The sequence below is a fragment of the Anolis sagrei genome, chromosome 4 (genome assembly GCF_037176765.1).
Source record: "Anolis sagrei isolate rAnoSag1 chromosome 4, rAnoSag1.mat, whole genome shotgun sequence".
Classification (NCBI taxonomy): domain Eukaryota; kingdom Metazoa; phylum Chordata; class Lepidosauria; order Squamata; family Dactyloidae; genus Anolis; species Anolis sagrei.
Genome location: NC_090024.1, coordinates 171,838,946 through 171,861,922, shown reverse-complemented (window position 1 = coordinate 171,861,922; position 22,977 = coordinate 171,838,946). Strand labels below are relative to the sequence as shown.

At 42.9% G+C, this 22,977-nt stretch overlaps 1 protein-coding gene across 1 annotated transcript; it reads right to left on the bottom strand.

Annotated features, from left to right (window-relative positions):
- Positions 1-1,064: 1,064 nt before the first annotated feature.
- On the bottom strand, positions 1,065-22,562 carry TTC22 (tetratricopeptide repeat domain 22). The gene is made up of 7 exons (XM_060773570.2): positions 21,882-22,562; positions 12,647-12,702; positions 10,659-10,774; positions 9,117-9,235; positions 6,100-6,261; positions 3,651-3,803; positions 1,065-1,789 (listed from the first exon to the last, which is right to left on the bottom strand). Exons 1-7 carry the CDS (start codon positions 22,437-22,439, stop codon positions 1,259-1,261), a joined length of 1,695 nt encoding a protein of 564 aa, XP_060629553.2. The 5' UTR covers positions 22,440-22,562; the 3' UTR covers positions 1,065-1,258.
- Positions 22,563-22,977: the final 415 nt, after the last annotated feature.

Sequence of the window (22,977 nt, the reverse complement as noted above, 5' to 3'; positions counted from 1 at the left end):
GACTAGGAAAGCAATTTCTGGCAACCCTTCCGTATCCAAGTTAATACACGCTGGCCCATGGAGCATTTTACTTCTCTAAAATAGTTCAAGGTGTAGAGAAGACATTCTGGTTGAATGGGATTTGCCAGGAACATGTTTTCGTAAGAATGCAGAGAGTGATGGCAAAAGTATACATTAGTTGAAAGCGAAACCTATTTCAAAATGCTGCAGGGAAACAAATATTTTGTGCTTTCGTATCTCAAAGCCAATTTTCCCATGGAAATGCCTCATGACACCCCCCCCCCCCCAAATATTTTAAAGAAAGATAAACTTTTAAATGGTAGAAGCACAAAGTTGTGGCAAGGAAGTACATATGAGGCAACTAAATATGTAGTGGCCAGTGTAACAGCAAGGCAAAAACTGCACATTCACGTGGAACAATAAAAAAGAACTTTAAAACGATAGAAGCACAAAGTTGTGGCACGGAAGCACAAAATGAAGAGGAAGAAACATCATTTTCTTTGTAGTGGACTCACCATCCCTCCCTCTCTTGTTCTCTCTCCCTCTTCATGTAGCCAAACGTACAAGGGATAAAAACCACACAGAATCAATTAACCCAATGTTCCTCAAAGTGGACAAGATCAAAATGGACAACAATCTTCCAAAGCGGACAAGAACACGGTCACGAGGCACAGAAGCTGCTCCCTTGAAGCCCTAAAGCATTGTACTCTAGCATAACAGCAAAGAGATGCTCCATCATTTCTTGTCACCATTTAAGAGGACTTTGAAGAACAATAGACTAATTTTGGTGTATGGAGGGGTGTGACCTATGAATGACTGGTCTTCCCTGCCTTACTTTGGTACTAAAATAAAGGAGCACCACATGAAATAATAGGTATCTAACCCAGGAGAATTTGGTACATGTAGGGCAAGCTGTAGGTGGCAGAAGTAAAAGTATAGGGGGAGAAAAAAAGAGAAATAGCACTCAGGGGAGGATGGATTAACAATTTTGAATCAAGTGACGCCAAGTATTTTACTTGTGAATAATAAACATGAAATGACATTTCTGAATGTTAGAGCTCACATCTCATCCATGAGTATAGAATAATATGTTCCTTGGTGTTCTAAAACAAATCAGATTGTATTATATAGCTATTATCATTTATTTATTTATTTAAAAATAGTCTCTTTATTCCAGTAATGGGCAGAACAGAATTATAGTAAAGTTCTGGGCGTGGTGGAAAACATGGTTGTGTGATATGACTACGAAATCAGCTGATCAAAAGGAGAGTGACCGTTCGCTCATTCTGCCTCTCTTAAAGTCACACTTCATGGTCTCAAAGAGCAGCTTCACCAGCTCAGTCTTCCCTCTAGCCACCATGGCTTTGGAAAGTTCAAGCACCTCTGCTGTGTGGTGGCGACAGACCAGCCTGAGTTCCTGTTGAACGCGCTGCTTGGGATATTTCTCCTCGGCCTTCTTCACCCACAACTCGACTTCCTTCATCAGCATCTCTGTATTTATCTTCTTCTGGCTGAACAACACAAGCAGCAATTCCATTAAGCACCGGAAACTTTCTGTATGCACTGAGCCCACATCATCCAGCTCTACTGCCTGCTTGAAACATTCAATGGCATTCAGTTCTTCATTTTTTAGCTGGAGGCATTTCCCCCTCAGCAGCTGGATTTCAGGCAAGACATTCCCCATGTCAAATTCCATGGCTTTTGCAAAAAACATGAGGGCATTATTCAGGGCATTTTCATCCACAAGGAAAAGTTCCTGGATGGCATCCACTCCCATGTAATAATACACCTAGACAGGAAGCAGAGAAAAAGAAGATGAAAAACACACACTAGGTTCTTGTGGGGTTTTTTGGGCTATAGAGCCATGTTCTAGAGGCATTTCTCCTGACGTTTCGCCTGCATCTATGGCAAGCATCCTCAGAGGTAGTGAGGTCTGTTGGAATTAGGACAATGGGTTTATATATCTGTGGAATGGCTGGGGTGGGGCAAAGAGCTTTTCTCTGCTGGAGCTAGGTGTGAATGTTTCAACTGACCACCTTCATTAGCATTTGAAGGCCTGGCTGAGCCTGGGAAAATCTCTTGCTGAGAGGTGTTAAGATGTGCCTGGTTGTTTCCTCTCTGTTGTTTTGCTGTTGTAATTTTAGAGTTTTTTAATACTGGTAGCCAGATTTTGTTCATTTTCATGGTCTCTTCCTTTCTGTTGAAATTGTCCACATGCTTGTGGATTTCAATGGCTTCTCTGTGTAGTCTGACATGGTGGTTGTTGGAGTGGTCTGTGTTCTCAAATAATATGCTGTGTCCAGGCTGGTTCATCAGGTGCTCTGCTATGGCTGACTTCTCTGGTTGAAGTAGTCTGCAGTGCCTTTCATGTTCCTTGATTCGTGTTTGGGCGCTGCGTTTGGTGGTCCCTATGTAGACTTGTCCACAGCTGCATGGTATACGGTAGACTCCTGCAGAAGTGGACAAGTCTACATAGGGACCACCAAACGCAGTGCTCTTCCAGCAGTCACCAGCCAATCCCTCTCCAATGCCATAAATAAAGCTTAATGGTGTAACATTATAAAATGTTGTTGATTTCTAATATTGACACCGAAATACAACACCACCACCTGAGCTCTGCAAGTGCAGCATTTTTCTGAATGAAGCAGGGAGTGTTTGAGGATCGGGACATCCGTAGGGAGACCAAGGTGCTTCTTTACAAAGCTATTGTTTTCCCAACCCTGTTATACACCTGTGAAACATGGACTGTCTGCAGACATCACACTCAACTCCTAGAACAATTCCATCAGCGCTTTCTCTGAAAAATCCTACAAATCTCTTGGGAAGACAGGTGGACAAATGTCAATGTGCTGGAAGAAGCAAAGACCACCAACACTGAAGCGATTCTCCTATGCTATCAACTCCGCTGGACTGGCCACATTGCCCGAATGCCCAATCACCATCTCCCAAAGCAGTTACTATACTTCCAACTCAAGAACAGGAAATGTAACATTGGTGGACAAGAAAAGAGATTTAAAGATGGGCTTAACGCCAACCATAAAATCTGTGGCATAGATACCGAGAACTGGGAAGCCCTGACCCTTGAGCGCTCTAACTGGAGGTCAGCTGTGACCAGCAGTGCTGCAGAATTCAAAGAGGTATAAATGGAGGGTGAAAGGGAGAAATGTGCCAAGAAGAAGGCACATCAAGCCAACACCTTCCACCTGGAAACCGATTTCTCACTGCAGGAGAACATGCAGATCAAGAATAGAGCTCCACAGCCACCTATGAACACACCACCAAGACACCAGATGGAGTACCATCATCCTCGGGCTATGAGGGATCGCCTAAGTAAGTAATATGGCAGTTTAGATGAGGCATAATGGAGAGATGAGAGAAGGGGCAAAATCTTATCCTTCCCAGTACACTGGGGCAGAAGGAAAATGGTTACATCTGCTTCAGCCTTTTCTAACTTGTGGATGCTTTCTTTTGTCACCTTGACCTCACAGATATACAAAGTAGCATTTTTTTTAAAAAAATGAACATTCACAAATTTTTAAAAGGCTAACTGAATGGCAACATTAATACAGTAGTAACCAGTAAAGCAGAAATAGTAACAAACAAAATGAAAACAGTGAAAATGTTTGGGCAAAGGGGATGTTTTCACTCACCTGGCCTAGGTTAAAGTAAGTCTTGAGGCATGGATGTACTTTCATTACTTTTTCAAGATCAGCTTTGGCATCTAGGAGGTTCTTCTGCTCTGGCATTCCTCCCAAGCCCATTTTAACACGTTCCAAGTCACGCAAATACAGCTTGATTAGCATCTAAACAGAGAGAAAGGTTGAGCTTTCTTTACTTCTTCCTATGAATACAACAGGCTATATTTCAGAGGAAGGAACAGGCAAAACCACTTCTGAGGCCTTCTGCTGCTGGCAATCAATATAGGTTTTTAAGGAATATAAGGCAGTGCTCCAGATTTGATTGATTAGATGTTGCTTGTTCTGGATTTACGTATGTACATAATTCAGTAGACAAACACAATTGTTTTATGGCTTCTTCCTCATGAATAGGTTTTGCACTTGCCTACACCTTTTCAGTCATGGCTTCATGTTGTTCAGCCACCCACTTTACCAATTCATATGGAAGTCCCTGTTTTCATCTGTGAAATGTTGGAGAGTATGTGCTTGTCCTATTTAGCCCTTTCTTTAAAACACAACTGTTGAGCAGGCAGGTTGAAGTAATGTAGCTTGAGGCATGAAAAAGTTTAGTGTGGCCCCAAATGTGGCCACATGACCAACAGTTTCTCTCCGAGAGGTTTGAGGAGAGGTTACTGGCCAACTGAGAGCAAAAGAATGCCTCTCCCAAAAATGGCATGGGAACCCTTGGTAATACCAAAATGGTCTTGAAGACTGCATGCCCACCCTGGTGTAAATGAAGTTCAAATGAGGGATGCAGACACATACCTTTTCCTTGTTTTTCTGACTACTGTGAGTAGCAAAGTGCTGGAATATTGGAGGTAATGGGAGCCAATACAGTGTCATCGTTTGAGTGTTGGACTAGGGGCCTCATCATACTAGAGAATGAATGTACTTAAAATCCGGTTTCTGCCTGCTGCAGAATTATGGGGTTTGTAGTTTTGGGAGGAGACTTTAATAGCCTCACTAAACTACAAACCCCAGAATTCTGCAGGAGGCAGAAACCGGATTTAAAGTGGATTTGTTCTCTAGTGTGATGAACGTTTAGAACAGTAAGAACGTGGTTTGAATCTACTGGGTGAACTGGGGAAAGTTATACTCTCAGTATCAGAGAAAGACAATGCCCTCTGAACAAATACTGCCTAAAACCCTCGATGATAGGATCGCCTTATGTCACAAAAAATTAATATGTAGATTTGAGAAATGTGAATTTAATATGATATAATGATGTGTGGGTATGAATAGAAGGATGAAAGGATGTATGGATTGTGTTAATAATTTTGGAGACACCAGTATAATATTAAGGCCTGCAATGACTAACTACCTGCTTGCTGGACTGTAATTAAAAGTTGCTAATAAGTACTGAAAAGTAAACTCTGGTAAGAACTGTGACAATGGTTCTTTCAATTGAGGAAATGTTTGCAGCATTCTTTATGTTAAGAAAGGAGTCAACACAAGCCTTGTGTTTGTCAACACCAATCAAGACTAGTAAACATCTGGCCAGGAAACTGAGATGGAGCCAGGATAGAAGACATCTATCATTAATTTACAACTTTGGGACTACATCAGCAGAATATTCCTGTAAAAGACTCAGTCTAATAATGCTCAAATTGTGACCGACCTGAGGAGTCTGGTTCACCCGCCATGCTCTGCTCCATGGGAAGGACAGAGATGGTGTATTGGGAGAGTGGCAGATTTGCAAGGGAGCAGTCTGGTCACTTTGGGGCTTCTTTCTCAAGGGAGAGGAAGAAGTGTGCTTTTGGAGTCTTAGATTTTGCGCAGGGAGTCGGGTTCTGCTATATGGAAACCAGATATCTGGTCTTTGGCATTGTTCTTAGGGAAAGAGAAGTTTTGAAGTTATGGGAGTTTTGGAACTGTGCGTTGGCAGGCTGCAGGAAAGCAGGGTTTGGCCTAATAGGTGTTTCTCCAAGGAGGGAGAAAAGGGTATAATAATATTTGGGTGCATGAGGATGAGTGCATGCATATGTGGTGTGAATGTTGAGTGAAAATGTAATTCTCCTTTGTTTGTTTGTTATCCATGTAATTGTGAATCCAATGTAGTTGTATAGAATCTGTATGTCTGTATGCCCAATGTCATTCTTTGTCTAAATGTTTTTCTGTAATCTGATATACCCTCTCACACTGGAAATTGTAATAAAAAGAACCTATGCTTTAAAGTTATTGAAAAGTCATTTGTGACATTTAAAGTTGCCATAACGAAAGACTGAATTGAATGGACACAACAACTGGAGACAATACAAAGTCACCATGCCTAGTCACCTGATAGTGTGATTGTCCGCAGTAAAACTGTCAGAAAATATGATGCTGATGCCACATCTCTTCACCAAATTTAAGATAATAATTCTACTTAAAGACATTCCCATAGAAAAGGATTTGCTTATTATAAGGATAGTGAAGTGCTTACCTTGGCATGCATGCAGTAGGCCTGCCAATTGAGTACTGGATCTGGCAGAACATCCAGGGCCATGTTGCAGACAGCCATTGCCATCTCTTGCTTGCCAAGGAAGTGGAAGATTTTTGCCAGGCGGTTTAGAACAGGTGGACTATCCTTTGCTATTTCTATGGCCTTAAAAAGCAAACAATCCAGAAGACATTTTTTTCCATTAGTGAATTTCCATCTCTAGATTCTTGGGCTAGAAACAGATGACATTTACTTGATTATATTCGTAATCTGGCCACTATCACAGGCTGAACTTGGGTTACCAAGTTGAAAACTGGAAAGCGTTTCTGCATTTTTAATGACTGCGTAGAAGAGGGAGATCCAGCAGGTGTCGCTTTTCACATGGTTCCATGAGAAGAATATTTATTGAATTTTCCTCTTTTAAATAACTATTCTGGGTGCAGGAGCTTTTAACACACATTTCAAAATTTACTTGTATTTACCTGCTTTTCTACTCTGCAAGCTTATTTCAGAACTCATGAATTACTAAGCTTTTTGAGAATCACACAGGCTAGATATTTTTGCAGAATGTAGTAGCAATACATGCAGTAAGTGATATGTCAATAAAATAAAGCTAGATATGTGGATAATGAATGAACAAATGCATAATAGAATCAGGGGAAAGATTCAAATAAATGAATAAATCAATAAAGGGAAAAGACACAGTTCTAACTTTTGGCCAAAAGCTTTAAGAAGAACAGAAACTGTCAATGAGGAACTGATAAGACAGAAACCATGCAACAGTTGGTCAATTGCTTTTTACTCTGTATATAAGCAGCAATATATTTATTTTGGAGATTAGAATGTTTGTAGAAAATGATTAACACATTGCATTAAACATTAGTGAGTTCAAGCAACTAACCAATGTACATTGACATTGCTCACTGGCTGTTCTGTTAATAATTCATATTTGCCTCTGAAACCACAGAACAGAGAAAATGCTTGCAAATCCAGCTGCTCCCCGAAGGTGGCGAGACTTGTAGCCCAACACATCTTGAAAGTGCCAGGTTGGGGAAGACTCTCCTAAAGCATGGTGTCTACAGCAATTGCAGATCATGTCAATATTCATGTCAAACCTGCAAGTCTACTGTCTAATGAATGTGTTTTAATGATTTTTGATGTTTTAATGGTTTCTAATGACTTGTTGACAGCATCATTTGGTGCTTGTGTGTGAGGCTGCCCTGAGTCCACCTTCAGAGGGAGAAGGGCGGGGTAAAAGTGCATGAAATAAATAAATAAATAAATAAATAAAGTCAATTTTTTTTAACAAAATCATTTTAAAAAGTTTAGAAGCATATGAATTAATATGATCACAAATTCGAATTCATTAGCAATGGTTTGAGACTATTTTCATGACACATACATATATTAAAACATTCGTTTTCATCACAGCTACACATGCAAAATGATTTCCCTCATTCTTGCTTTATGACAATAATTTACTGGCCTTATATCCATTCCAATGGACAAGACAAAGAGTTTCTATCACTGCCCATGTGCTCATCTGCTGATCTATGATTGTATGTAGACACTCTCTCACACTTTTTAATCTTTTACCTAGCTTTTGTAACCATTGAGTTGTTGTAGGTTTTTTCAGGCTCTATGGCCATGTTCTAGAGGCATTCTCTTTTGACGTTTCGCCTGCATCTATGGCAAGCATCCTCAGAGGTAGTGACCTCTGAGGATGCTTACCATAGATGCAGACGAAACGTCAGAAAAGAATGCGTCTAGAATATGGCCATATAGCCCGAAAAAACCTACAACAGCCCAGTGATTCTGGCCATGAAAGCCTTTGACAATATTTTGTAACCATTGTTTAACTGATTCTTATTATCACACTAGCATGTTTTGCATTTTCATTATATTGTACACTTATATGTCTTTCCATGCATCTCATGAAGTGGACTACAGTCCACAAAAAACTTATGCATGCAATTTCTCTCTCTCTTTTAGTCCCAAAGGCGCTAGTGCAGGCATGGGCAAACTTCGGCCCTCCAGGTGTTTTAGTCTCCAACTCCCACAATTCCTAACAGTCTCAGACTTTTTCCTTTTCCCCCTCAGCCGCTTAAGCTGCTATATTCTGCTATATCTTTTTATGATTAAATAGACTGGTACAACCATCTCTCTGAATATTACTAGAATACAATGGTTATTGCAACCAAACAGGCAACATCATATACCCACCCCTTACATTATTTAAAAAAATAAATCTTGTTGACAAAAAATATATACCCTCCACCAGATAAAAAAAAAATCTAACTTGCTATTTATTAATGTTATTAATATTATTAATATTATTTATTTATTTATATTCTGCCTTTCTTCCAATATAGCAACTTAAGACAGCCTACAATAAATATATAATAATGCTATTTAAAAACAATGTGAATGCGATAAAATATAAATATAAAATTGAAAAGCAATTTACATATTAGGTAAAGGTCTCCCCTGACATAAAGTCTAGTCATGTCTGACTCTGGAGGGTGGTGCTCATCTCCATTTTTAAGCTGCAGAGCCGACATTGTCCACAGATGCCTCCAAGGTCACATGGCCAGCATGACTGCATGGAATGCTGTTACCTATTGATCTACTCACATTTGCATGTTTTCAAACTGCTAGATTGGCAGAAGTTGGCCTAACAGTAGGAGCTCACCCCTCTCCCCGAATTCAAACTGCCAACTTTTTGGTCAGCAAGTTCAGCAGCTCAGCAGTTAAACCTGCTGTGCCACCCAGGAAGGCTAATTTACATAATATATTAAAACTTTAAACCTGCTTTAACATTTCCATCACACCACTTTTAAAAGCTCTACCCTCGTCATTTTACAAATGCCTGGTAGTAGAGAAATGTTTTTACCTGCCCACAAAACGCAAGCAGAGAAGATGCCAAGGAGGGAGTTCCAAAGTCTGGGAACGGCCACTGTGAAGCCCCTTCCCATCTATGATTTATTTAGCACATATTAATCCTGCTAATATAAGCCTACCTTTCCAAAGCAATCAAGAGGTTCTGTTCCAGAGTAACCACAATCATGAATGCCCATTGGGGTAGTTGAGAATGATTCTTTCCTTTCGAGGAGTATCCCAAGGTAACACCAGGCCAAAGCTACACAAAGAGAACAAATTAAATCAAAGCTGGTCAACAATAAAACTCCCTTCTTTGACTTACTCTCCTCTGTATATGTTGGACAATATTTTTTTATCATTTCCAGTCAGGTGATATTGTCTCAGGGATATGAAAGTTATAATTCAATGCATGTGAAAGGGTTGGGATGTCACACTAGAAATGACACTTCATTTCCAAATGCCCTTGGAAACAACTAGAGACAGCTAGCACAAATGAAGCATTCAGAGCTGTGTGCTACCCACAGCATCATCCAAGCTCCATTAGGCTACTCCTCTGATCATTCAATGTCTTTAAAGAGGCAGGTGAACTTGGTAACTGTGAGCTTGTGTACATAGTCATAAAAAATTGGAATCATCTCAGATCCAGCAGTGGCTGTCTATATGATCCACAGGGACATCAATTGGGGCATTTCTGCTCTTAAGTAATAGTCCTACTCTATTTTTGCTTGGGACAAACCTCATCTGGAATATTATGTCCAGTTCTGGGCATCACAAGTCAAGAAGGATATTGACAAAATGGAATGTGTCCAGAGAAGGGCAACCAAAAAGATCAAAGGTTTGGAAGCTGAGCTCTTTGAGGAGCACCTTAGGGAGCTGGGTATATTTAGCCTGGAGAAGAAAAGGCTGAGAGAGGAAATGATATCCATATTTAAATAGTTGAAAGGCTGTCACATTGAGGAGGGGACAGGCTTGTTTTCTGCTTTGGTTCTATATTCCTACATGGCAGGGGGTTGATCTGCATGGCCATTGGGATCTTTTCCATCTCTATGATTCTATTATGTTAACCTGAATTGGATTTGCTTTTGACAAAACTGCGAGGTAGTCTGAAGTTTGCATAAAACTCCAGGAAGAGGTGTCAAAATTGTGGCCCTCCTGATGTTTGAACCTCCAGCTCCCAGAAGTCCTAGTCAACTTGTCCAATGGCCAGGAATTCTGGGAGCTGAAGTCCAAAACACTTAGGAGAGCTACAGGTTTGACACCACTACTTCAGGGTATCTTACGGCTTTGCAGCCCTCTGGACAGCTGGATCAGCTTTGTTTTTGGCCTGATCCATTGTCTAGATGGACACGGTCACCGTCACCCCTTTTCCTTGCTGATCACTATGGGGAAAGGGGTGGCTTGTTCTATATTGCTACTGATGCTCCTTGCCAGCCATACAGCTCCCTGCAAGCTGGTCATCATGTGCACACCTACATGACCACCAAGAATAAGAGGGGTTGCTCAAACCTCTCCTTGCTGATGGTGTGAGTGCCCATTCTGGCGGCAGCAGTATTGATTATGATGGCCAGGATCTTTGGGAGCTAAGCCAAAAACTTGGACTGTTTGAGGGAGCATGCCAGATTTTATGTCATTTGTAGATCATGTAAATTATTGCTCCAATTTGCCTAAATTATTTTTCCTACCTTTGCAATGTAGATGAGAGGACTTCAGGACTTGCTGAACCAAAACCAGGGTTCTATTGAAGGCTGACACCCTTTTTTCCTCATCAATTCCTTTGTTCATCCTCATCCCATCTAATCTGAAACAAAGAAAGTAACCATTGTTGTTATTTACTGTATATGTACATGTATGTATGTGTATGTGGTGTGTGTGTATATATACACAGACTACCCTATTTATTCAAATCTAATGCTCTCTTTTTGGGCTAAATTACCTTGTCAAAATTAGGGTGTGCATTAAATTTGCATAATGTGTTAAATTCAGTGCTGAGCCAAATCAAAAGGGGCAGCTGCTTCAGGAGCACCTGGAGCTCCTGACTGAGGAATATCACCTGTAATTTAATTATCATAGCTCAATGTTATGCAGTCCTGGCATCAGCATACTTTGGCAGAGAAGCTTCAAGACCTTGTAAAACTACAGCCCCCATTACTCCATAGTCTTGTTTTTGCTTATAAAGAAGGAGTAATAAGCATGCAACCACTGTAATGTGAACCCTTTTTTTTTTGGCCAAATTACAAAAAGTACATTTTTTTGCCACTGCACATTACATTTGCCAGCAAATATTTTTTTCTTTTTTTTGTTTTGTTTCAGGGTTTTGAAATTTGAGATGCATGTTTTGATTGAACTAGGAACAAATGTTGGGAAGGTGATTCAACCATTAGTTGCCCTCCGGCTGAGAATGGCGGTATAGAAATATAGTAAATAAATAAATAAATAAATAAATAAATAAATTATAGGACAGTCACCAGAGGAGGGGGGAGGAAAGACAAATCGATGTAGTGCATATCATAATTTAACACCTTTATGATTACACACACTCTCCAACTTTTGCAGTTCTGCAGGGACAACCCCGATTCATTGTCTATCATCCCACTTTGTCAGCTGCTTTTCAAATAGCTCAGTTTTCTCTGCTTCAGCCACTTTGTCCTGAGCTGACTTTAGTTGCTGCAAACTGACTTCGAAATGCAAGATGTTGTTCAAACTAATTAACTCAGCAGGGGGAAGAGTGGGTAGACTCTTGGCCTTCGCAGTAGGCTTAGGCAAAATCAAACTTTTGCACATCTCCTAGCTTTTGGTGCTCCCCTGACTGATAACGCTTGTCATCTTGAGCATTCTATAATGCTGCTTGATCACATATGTAATCTGACAGGGGTCCTCAAACTTTTTAAATGCAGGGCCAGGTCACAGTCCCTCAAACTGTTGGAGGGCTGGATTATAATTTGAAAGAAACATGAATGAATTCCTATACACACTGCACATATCTTATTTGTAGTGCAAAAAACACATAAAACAATACAATAATTAAAATGAAGAACAATTTTATCAAATATAAACTTATTAATATTTCAGTGGGAAGTGTGGGCTTACTTTTGTCTGATGAGATAGGATTGTTGTTGTTGTGTGCTTTCAAATAGTTTCAGAGTTAGGTTGACCCTGGGCGAGGGCCATATCCAACCTCCGGGCCTTAGTTTGAGGGCCCGTGTCATTTGACATGTCGGAGGATATTCCCAACACCTCACCCTCTGTACTTATGTCACTATGTTCAATTTAGATCCCGAAGAGGACTCTTAAGAACAGGATGTGAAAGGAAGTAGCTACCAGATTTAAACAGAGGTTTTTAATGTCAAGTTATGTGATTTTAATGTTTTTGTATGTGTATAGTCTAGTATATTTCGGCATTGAATGTTTGCAGTTTCTATGTTGTGTTGTGCTCTGCCCTGAGTCTTCTTTGGGGCGAGAAGGGCAGGATACAAATGCTTTAAATAATTCTTTTTAAAAGTCAAATGGGCTGAAAATAGCACAGTCTACTCCAAATATGACAAAAATGCCCCTATGCTCTTCTAGGGCACATTTTGTGGCTATTGAAAAAAAAATTCCCTGGGGGCCACTTGCAGCTCTCATGCCTCACTTCACTCCCCTCTCCTCCCTCCCTCCTGCATTCCCTTTTTACCTGATATGCAGTGTGGTCATTGTAAAATACCAACTCCTTTTCTCCTCCAAAGGAATCTGAAATATTGCATGAAAATACAAGTAGTCATTGCATTCTTATAAATACCAGCACTTACAAATAGCTCCAGGAACCTGAATAGTCTAACACAGTTGTTCTCTATCTGTGGGTCCCCAGGTGTTTTGGCTTACAACTCCCAGAAATCCCAGCCAGTTTACCAGCTGTTAGGATTTCTGGGAGTTGAAGGCCAAAACATCTGGGAACCCACAGGCTGACAATCACTGATCTAGCACAAAGCCGCCTGAGCACAGGAAATGGCAGTGGGGGCAATTCCGCCTGTTTCCCAACTTTCCCCCAACTTTGGCTAACACAAGGCAAGGGTGAATTAAGGAGACCTTGTCCCACATGCAGTATCTGGCCATTGTGAAGTTGATCCACATCTACAATGACCTAAGTAGTCAGAGTGAAGTCAATACGGACTTTAGGAGGGTCTCTCCAGTAAGACCACACCAAAGAGGGTCCGCAACTTTGGCGAGGACAGAGAAGATGAATTTCAGCAATAAAAAATAATAAAATAATAATAATCTCACCAAAGTGGAAGAAGTAGGCGACCGAGGCTTTTAATTGAGCGATTTAGCTGAAGCGGATGCAATTGCAAGGATAGCTCACCCACAAGCATGCCGCTACAAAGTTTGCAAGAATTTTTATAGCAAAAACATGTACAGAGATTTCAAATTTCCCGCCCTCCCTTCCCCGCCCAGCTTGATGGTGATTGGCTGGTGGCCGAACAGCTGGGAGGAGGCTTGGCGGCCCACCCTCAGCCTGAGCCAATCACGAGGCTTCCCCGCTTCAGGGAAGCCTATCAGGACACTTTCCCCGCTTCGGGGAATTGGCGAATCAGGGAAGAGGAGGCAGGACGATCAGGGACAATGGAGAGTAATAGGATTATGACATTCCTGAAACTATGTGTCCCTGCATCCGGGAAGTCGGCCAGCTGGGGGACTGGCTTATTGTTTTGCTAAAGAAAAGTTGATTGACTTAAGAAGGGTTTTCCTGTCCCTAATCTGATAAGGAATGTTTGTGATGTGTTTTCGGGTCAGGCAAAACAGAGCTGGGCAGAAGACCCCCTGTGGGCAGTTTGGCCCGTATTGTTTCTATTAATCAAAACTTGACCAGAAGAAATGCCTATCAATCAGACTAACTCAGAGAATCAATAGGAACTTCCTTTGCTATTGTCCATGCAAGAGTTTGTGAAATGTTTGTTTTTGTGAGGGCAACAGCCCCCTCGGGCAGCTGAATGCTTTCTGTCCATCGCTCTAAGATTGGGGAAGGGGCCAGGAGCTGGGCAAAGCAAAAGGGCAAAGGATAGTTCATAAAAAGATATACATACATTCAAAACATAAACATTTTATAGCAATAAACCCCATCATTGTACCACATCCCAAGTATATTTAATAAAAGATTTAATTTTATTTGGAGGCTTTGAGTCCAGTGTCTCTGAAGAAAGTTCATGGGGAAATGGTGTTTTCTGAAGTTCCAAACAGGCAACAGAAAATCCTCGATTTTTGCAAAGGCTGGCAGATGGAACTCCAGCTGTGCTGCAATGGATTCACACTTTGGTCCTTAGAAAACGAGAATCTCTTCCCAAGGTCCGGGGCCCCTTGGCCAGGCTCTTCCCCGAAGTCCCATGGGGGAACCACATCAAGTCCCCGGGTCCAAAGCTTGGCAGAGGCGAGAGGCAGCGAGGAGCGATGAGGCAGCAGGCATGGAATCGGCATATTTGACTATCAGCTGTTTCTAATAAAATATATTCTCAAAACTTGAGAGGTTATTTCCTGAGTGTAGGGGTCCAAAATAAGAAAAGCGAGATGGCAGACAGGTTTAGAATTTAGTATAGAAAAATAAGACATTAAAATCCGCCATTTTGTGGATACGGAAATCTGAAAGGAAAAACTCTGTATCTGTGGTTTCAAACAATGCAGATCCGGCGTCCCTGGAACACCAGGGAGGCATTCCGGGCAGGCTCGCGGTCCCCCAGAGCCTGGAAAAGGTTAATTTCATGCAATTTGATAGTTCAGGCAAGAAGAGACACAAAGTATCAAGCTAGAGAGTTTTAAGTATCTTTATTAGGGGAATAGTTACAATGTTAGGGCTTGGGGGAAAGTGATAGAAAGGCATAGAGGCTTGGTACAGTCCCTGTTTGAGCCGTCTGTTGGGGCACATTTCATCAGTTTGTCCCAATTTGGCCTTCCAGGAACTGCGGAACTCTCCACTGCGGGTCAGACCAATTTGAAGGCGGGGGCCTCTGCTGCCCTCGATGACAACTGTAGATGTGGCCTAGATTGGCCCTTGATCTAATCCAGGACAGCTCATCTGAAGATTCTGTTGAGAACAAGCTGCACTGAAATTTGTGGATTTTTTTCTGGTTAATCTGATCTAGAAATTAAATTATTTTTTCTAGATTAATTGCAAATTATTCAATTGATCTTGTGAGTTTAATCAACTAAGAATTTAACTGGGTGATAGTGCAAGTCAAACAACCACCAGATAAAAAGTAGGTCTTTAATATGGAATGTTCTGAGCTTGAAAGACAAGATTTTTTATGATACTCAAAGTGATAATTATTATATTTCTTGTTCTTGAGAATACGGCTATTTCTTTCCCCCCACCTTTTTTTTTTACTGATTTCTTATGAGGTTTGGAGCCCTCCACGGTTGTTTGTCTATAGTCCAACCTCTCTGTGTATGGCAAACAGAGTTTGAGTCTTAGCCACCTGCCTTTTTATGTGGCTTGCTGCTGCAAGAGATTGTAAACTGAGTATAACAAAAGTTGCACCCTTGTTTGGACAGCATGAGCCAAAAAGACTGGGATACAAAACCACTATTATCAGAAAGCTGATAGAGTTTGGTGCATAGGGTCTGGGATCTGGGCTAGGGCTCTCTTTGCAGGGTTTTAGCGGGGAAAAGTAGTTGCACATCTCATTGTGAAAGAGGATAAGAGAGGATACCAAGTTGCATAAAAATGCCTTTATGTTAATAATTGTACATATGTATGTGACCTAAAATAATCTGCCAACCTATGGTGACCAATGGATTTCACGGGGAGTCGTTCAACAAGAAATACCCAGAGGTGGTTCTGCCAACACCTTTCTCTTAAATACAGGGTATAGTATCTGGTCTTTGTTGACAGCCTCCCATCCAAGTACTGATCAGGACTGATCAGATGAGATCTGCTTGAGGTTAATGTCAGTAGAGCTGGAAGCCAGTTGTGAGTTGTGTCTCTCCCTCCTGCCACTTATGCTGTCAAAATTCAGTAAAATGGCAGTAACCAGAATGAAACAAAATCTAGCTCTTGTGAGCAAAGATTTGAATTGATCTTCATAACCGGTTATACTAGTAGGCTTTGGCTCTAGGAATGTAGGGCCAACTTTCTGCCCTGGGCAGCACTGCAGATTGCAAAGACCATAAACCAAATACGTCCAGAAATCTCTTTCCAAGTGTGTAGAAAGCCTTCTTTGGTTTGTGGAAGGCAAATAGAGCAAAGAGATTGTGGTTTGTTTTAAAGGAAATTGGTTACTTCTCCCACAACAAAAACAAAAAGGTTTTGTTTCAGGAGGGTTTAAGAGGGGCCAGAGCTTTCAAAAATTGCCTTGGATGCTGCATCTGGACTACGTGATCTCCACATGTATGGGTCTTCCTACATCATAAAAGGATACTCAGAAAAGGTTTTGCTACTGCCTTCTTCGGAAATTTAGGCTATAGCACATGGTATTTGGTGGCCATCTTCCAAGACAAGATGGGATCTAGTGCCTTTAGGGTCCAAGATGAAATTGCTGTCTATCAAATTAAGTGCAAAACCATTTTTGAACAGTTTGCATAATTAGAAGCAATTTCATATATGCTAGACAGGTTATTATTATTATTATTATTATTATTATTATTATTATTATTAACTTTATTTGTACCCCGCTAGCATCTCCTGAAGGACTCGATGCGGCTTACACAGGCCGAAGCCTCAAAACACAATACAATAGAGAACATAACACAACAATAGCAAAGCAAATCAAAACAATAAGCAAAATAACGACAATGGCAATACATCAAGACATTATTAAAAACTGGTTCGGCCGGCGCACTGGGGTACAAGGGTTAAAAGTGCTGAAATGGCAGGAGGCACGTAGGATTAAAAGTGCGGTGTGCAGCGACGATTAGTTATGCTAAGGTGCTACTAGGACTTGGGGTGGGGATTCCTAGTCTGAGAAGGTACAACGGAACAGCCAAGTTTTTAAATTCCTTCTGAACACGGCTAGAGAAGGGGCCTGTCTGAGATCTTTTGGGAGGGCGTTCCAAAGTCGGGGGGCCGCCACAGAAAAGGCCCTGTCCCGTGTCCCCACCAAGCGCGCTTGCGACGTGGGTGGGATCACGAGCAGGGCCTCTCCAGATGACCGGAGCGAGCGTGTGGGTTCGTAGATGGTGATGCGGTCACGCAGGTAGGGTGGTCCCAAACCGTTTAGGGCTTTGTAGGTGAGCACCTGCACCTTGAATTGGGCTCGGAAAATAAATGGCAGCCAGTGGAGCTCCTTAAACAGAGGGGTAGACCTCTCTTGATAATGAGCCCCGGTTAGCATCCTGGCTGCTGCCCGCTGGACCAATTGAAGTTTCCGAGCCGTCTTCAAGGGCAGCCCCACGTAGAGCGCATTGCAGTAGTCCATTCTAGAGGTGACCAAGGCGTGGACCACCCCGGCCAGATCAGCCTTCACGAGGTATGGTCGCAGTTGGCGCACAAGTCTCAGTTGCGCAAAGGCCCTCCCGGATACCACCGACACCTGGGCCTCAAGTGTAAGCGAAGAATCCAAGAGGACGCCCAAACTGCGGACCTGTGGCTTTAGGGGGAGTGTAACCCCGTCCAACACAGGTGACCACCCTATACCCCGATCCGGTTTACGATCGACCAGGAGGACCTCTGTCTTATCGGAATTGATCTTCAGTTTGTTCTTCCTCATCCAGATCGACACAGCGGCCAGGCACTCGTCTAGCACCTGAGAAGCCTCCTTGGAATTAGGTGGAAAAGAGTAGTAGAGTTGTGTGTCATCCGCGTAGAGATGGCACCCAACTCCAAAACTCCGGATGACCTCTCCCAGCGGTTTCATGTAGATATTAAAAAGCATGGGCGACAAAATAGAGCCTTGCGGGATCCCACAGGTCAAAGGCCAGGGGTCAGAGCAGGCGTCTCCCAGCTTCACCATCTGAGTTCGTCCCTCCAGGAAGGACTGGAGCCACGACAAAACCGTGCCCCCAAGGCCCATCCCGGAGAGACGACCCAGAAGGATACCATGATCGATGGTATCGAAAGCCGCTGAGATGTCCAAGAGAACCAGCAGAGTCACACTCCCCCTGTCCAGCTCTCTGCGGAGGTCATCCACCAAGGCGACCAAGGCTGTCTCGGTGCCATGACCAGGCCTGAAACCAGACTGTGACTGATCTAGGTAGTTGGTGTCGTCTAGGAAACTCTGGAGCTGGGAGGCGACCACCCGCTCCAGCACCTTACCCAGAAAGGGGAGGTTGGAGATCGGTCTGTAGTTACTCAGCACCGTGGAGTCAAGGGAAGCTTTTTTGAGGAGTGGGCGAACCACAGCCTGCTTCAAATTAGATGGAAAAATTCCTTGCTCCAACGATGCATTGATAATCGGTACAAACCAGTCAAGCAACCCCCCTCTGGCTGATTTAATGAGCCAAGATGGGCATGGGTCCAGAGATGAGGTGGTCGCTCTCACAGCCCCAAGAGTCTCCTCTACGGTTTCAGGAAGAACAAGCCTAAAAGAATCCCACAAGGTTGGATAAGCAGGTGCCTCCGTCACCTCTCCTGGCACTGCGATGGAATTGGAGTCGAGCCCAAGACGTATCTGGGCGACTTTACCTGCAAAATGGTGTGCAAAATCGCGACACCGAGCTGCAGGGTCATCAGTGACCTCCTCCGCCACAGGTGGGTGGAGGAGTTCTCCCACGACCCGGAACAGCTCCGATGATCTATTTGCTGCAGATGCTATACGAGTGGTCGTGAATGATTTCCTGGCCACCCGTATAGCCACGGAGTATGCCTTAAGAGAGGCTTTAGCCCGTGCTCGATCAGATACATCCTGAGATTTCCTCCATTTGCGCTCTAGCCCCCTTCTCGTATGCTTCATCACAGCCAGCTCCTCGGTGAACCAAGGAGATGGCCTGTCACGACGCAACGAGATGGGGCGTTCAGGTGCGATCGTATCTAACGCCCTGGACATCTCCCCATTATAGAGAGCCACCAAGGCGTCGATAGAATCGCCAGGCTCCAAGGCAGGAAGAACTCCAAGATTCCTCAGGAATCCGTCCGGATCCATCAGTCTCCTAGGGCGGACCATCTTAATTTGTCCTCCACCCCTGCGGAGGTTTAGGGTCGCAGCAAGTCTAAAAGTGATCAGATGATGGTCAGACCATGACACTGGAAGGATGTTTTGATCTTCCACTCTGATCATTTCGTTGTCCGCCACAAAGACAAGGTCGAGAGTATGTCCAGCTTGATGAGTGGGGCCAGATATTATCTGTGACAGTCCTATGGTCGCCATGGTGTCCATAAAGTCCTGAGCTGCGCCAGATAGAGTGGTCTCAGCGTGGATGTTAAAGTCTCCCAGCACCACCAGGCGCTGGGAGACCAAGGCCGAATTAGAGACCACCTCCGCTAGCTCAGACAGGGAAGCTGCTGGGTCACGGGGTGGGCGATACACCAGCAGGAACCCCACACTGTCACGGCTCCCCACCTTCAAGGTAACCCTCCAATCACTCTGAAATTCTGTTATGGACTTCATTGGTATAATTCTGCATTACAATGCAGACACTTAAAACTACTGTGGTGTTACCAATGAACTATTTTTGTTTTGTTTTCCCTACCAAGATTAAACACCTGAATTTCAGTAGTTTACATCTGAAGGAACGTCTGGCAGAATATTTGTATTCATTCAGTGAGCTCCTCTTCCATGGAGGAAGAGTTAGAAAGAACAAGCTGTACTGGGATTTATATTACTAAATTTAATAAGAAATTACTATCTGGCCCAGTGTGGTGGAGTCTCCTTCTTTGGAAGCTTTTAAACAGAAGCTGGATGGCCATCTGTTGAGGGTATTTTGATTGTGTTCTTTCTGCATGGCAGAGGGTTGGACTACATGGCTCATGTGGTCTCATCCAACTCTGTGATACTAAGGACTTCATTACATGAGTCTTCGTAATTGTCCTAGGATGCTTGCAGCACATTTAATCTACAGAGTTCCATGCAGACTCACTTTCGGTGAGGCTACATAGATGAATTGTGTCACAAGCATCCTAGGGAGCTCTGCCCAGAACATGGGAGGCTGGCCCGTGTTCTGTAGACAGCAACTGGGCCAATGTGGGGAAAGACACGCGGCAACTCTTCCCACGTGTGATGGAGAAGCTTCCCTGTGGGCAATGCAGGGAGATGGGATTACCCCACTGTCCTGCGGATTTGCCACAGAGGCTGGTAAATCCCCCCACTGCCCCTCATCAATCTGATGAGGTCCTAAGAGGAAGGAAACTTGCCTTTTCACCAGATCACCTGGGCAGGGAATGCCTAACAATCAGCTCTCAGGTGCCTGAAGAGTTCTTCTTTCCTATTCTCATGATGAACTTTCCTTTCTCCAAGTTCTTTGGCCATTCTATGTGATTCAGCAGCTATGCTTAATTGGTGTGAAATAGTTGGCACTCACACAGCATATTCTTCAACTGCCTTGATTTGGAAGGGGCAATTGCAATGAATCTACTTTTTTTTCCAGTTACTTTTAAAATGTTCCTCTTTCTTACTCCCACTTTCCATTTTTCTTCTCAGTTGCTGCAAACTGAGTTCAAAGTACAAAATAGTCAAATAATGTGGAGGAGAAGAGGACGAGCATAGGGAGTGAAGTCTTGTTTTACCCAGTACAAGCAAACTGTTGCAGCCTCTCCTAGTTTGTGTGTACATAAATACAAAAAACATAAATACTGTTTGCCATGTTGACCACACTTTGATGTGGTTCTAGTTTTCATCTGTGAAATGTGGCAAGGCAGAATAATATTTCCAGGGTGAAGGCAGGCATAGTACACCCATAAAGAAGATATGAGGAGTTTGTGTGTGTTTGTAAACCTATTCTAGTATATTTGCTGCCTTTCTGTCTATTTGCTCCACCTTTGCGGGTTTAACTTTTGTCAATTTTATTTGAAGATTTGATTAAAAGTTCTCCCTAGGTCAGTGTTTCTCAACCTTCCTAATGCCACGACCCTCATGTCATGGTGACCTCCAACTATATAAAATTATTTTTGTTGCTACTTCACAACTGTCATTTTGTTACTGTTATGAATCGTAATATAAATGTCCGATATGCAGGATGTATTTTCATTCACTGGACCAAATTAGACACAAATATCCAATACGACCAAATTTGAATACTGGTGGGATTGGGGGGGGGGGGGGGTTGATTTTGTTATTTGGGAGTTGTAGTTGCTGCGATTTATAGTTCACCTACAATAAAAGAGCATTCTGAACTCCACCAATGATGGAATTGAACCAAACTTGGCACAAAGAACTCCCATGACCAACATAAAATACTGGAAGGGTTTGGTGGGCAGCGACCTTGAGTTTTGGAGTTGTAGTTCACCTACATCCAGAGAGCATTGTGGACTCAAATAATGATGGATTTGGACCAAACTTGGCACGAATACTCAATATGCCCAAATGTCAATACTGGTAAAGTTTGGGGGGAAACAGACCTTGATATTTGGGAGTTGTGGTTGCTGGGATTTACAGTTCACCTCCAATCAAAGAGCATTCCGAACCCCATCAATGACAGAATTGGGCCAAACGTCCCACTCAAAAAGCTATGACCAACAGAAAATACCGTGTTTTCTGATGGTCTTTGGTGACCCCTCTGACACCCCCCTCATGACCCTTCCAGGGATCCCAACCCCCAGGTTGAGAAATGGTGCTCCAGGTGTTTCTAGGTCTTTCAGTGCGACTTTGTGGTTAGATTCTGCTGGATGTTGATCACAATATCACATTGGAGACCTAGATTTCTGGGAAACCGTTCTCTCAGGTTAAAAAAGACACCTTTCCATTTTTACGGGGTCCATGTGCTCCTTACTCCAGCAATCATGGAGGGCTGATAGTATCTGACAGCATTTCCACCTCCCCTCCCCAAACAGTGAGTTATGATCACCTACCCACCTGATTCCCATAAGCAAGAGCTTTGCCATAAAGAGTGAGGCCTGCAGTCAGCTTCTCCATCTTCTCATCTTCGTTCACGAGCCCAACATCAAAGGCATATGCATAACCTTGCTCAGCCAAGCAACGGGCCGTTCTGAGTTGGGGATTGCCTTGAGCTCCATCTTCTGTATCTAAGCCCATTAAGTGGGAGAGGTTCTCTGTACATTTTGCCTCTTCATGCTCATCGTTCAGTCTGTCATAAACATAGGCCAGATTGGCCCAAGCATTCAGGTTCTCTGGCTCTTCCTGAATGATGTGAAGAAAAATCTCCTTGGCTTTCTCTACCTCCTCCAGATAGAAAGAAAAAACCCCAAGAAGGTTCCTGATGGCATACTGCTGGGTGCTGGTTTCAGACTCTAGCTCATAGATAAGACTTTCCCGTTTCAGCTTCACATCTCTTCCTTGGAAACTCATTGGGGAAGTCGACTCAAAATTCAAGTTCATATCAAGATGGAAGTGACCTGGAATATAATCCATTTCATCGATCAGAGTATCAATGTCCACCTCAGTTTCCTCCATTTTTCCCTCCAGAAAGGCTGTCTGGTGCTCCAAGATCCCTCAAATAACAACTTGCACGGCTTTCATTTTCCTGGCTTTCTTCTCCTTCTCTGCCCTTTGAGTTTGTTTGCCTTTCCTCCACCTCTTTCTTCACCTGTATTTCTGGTTTAGCTGATTCACACGGTGTCTGCCAAGGGAGGAGCACACAAAACACTTGTCATTCCTTCCACTGTCAACTCGCTGGTTCAGAATTATCATTTGGTTAGTGAAGCACAGAAAACAGACAGACAAAAGCATTATTAAAGAGCAGTTAGAAAACCTCTAATAACTACTGAGCTGATTTCTGAAATAAGTCCTGTGTTGCGGGGTGGGGGTATATGGCTTTGATAGATTATGTGCTGCAATTTTTATAGTATATGAAGTTAAGTTCTGTATAAATCTGCAAACTGTTTGATTCTTTGTATTTGTGTTTGCAATATTCAGTTATAGGAGGCCTCAAAGAGTACTAGGAACGGGTACAAGAGTATGGGCCCATTAGAACAAACCTCTGTGGAAACAT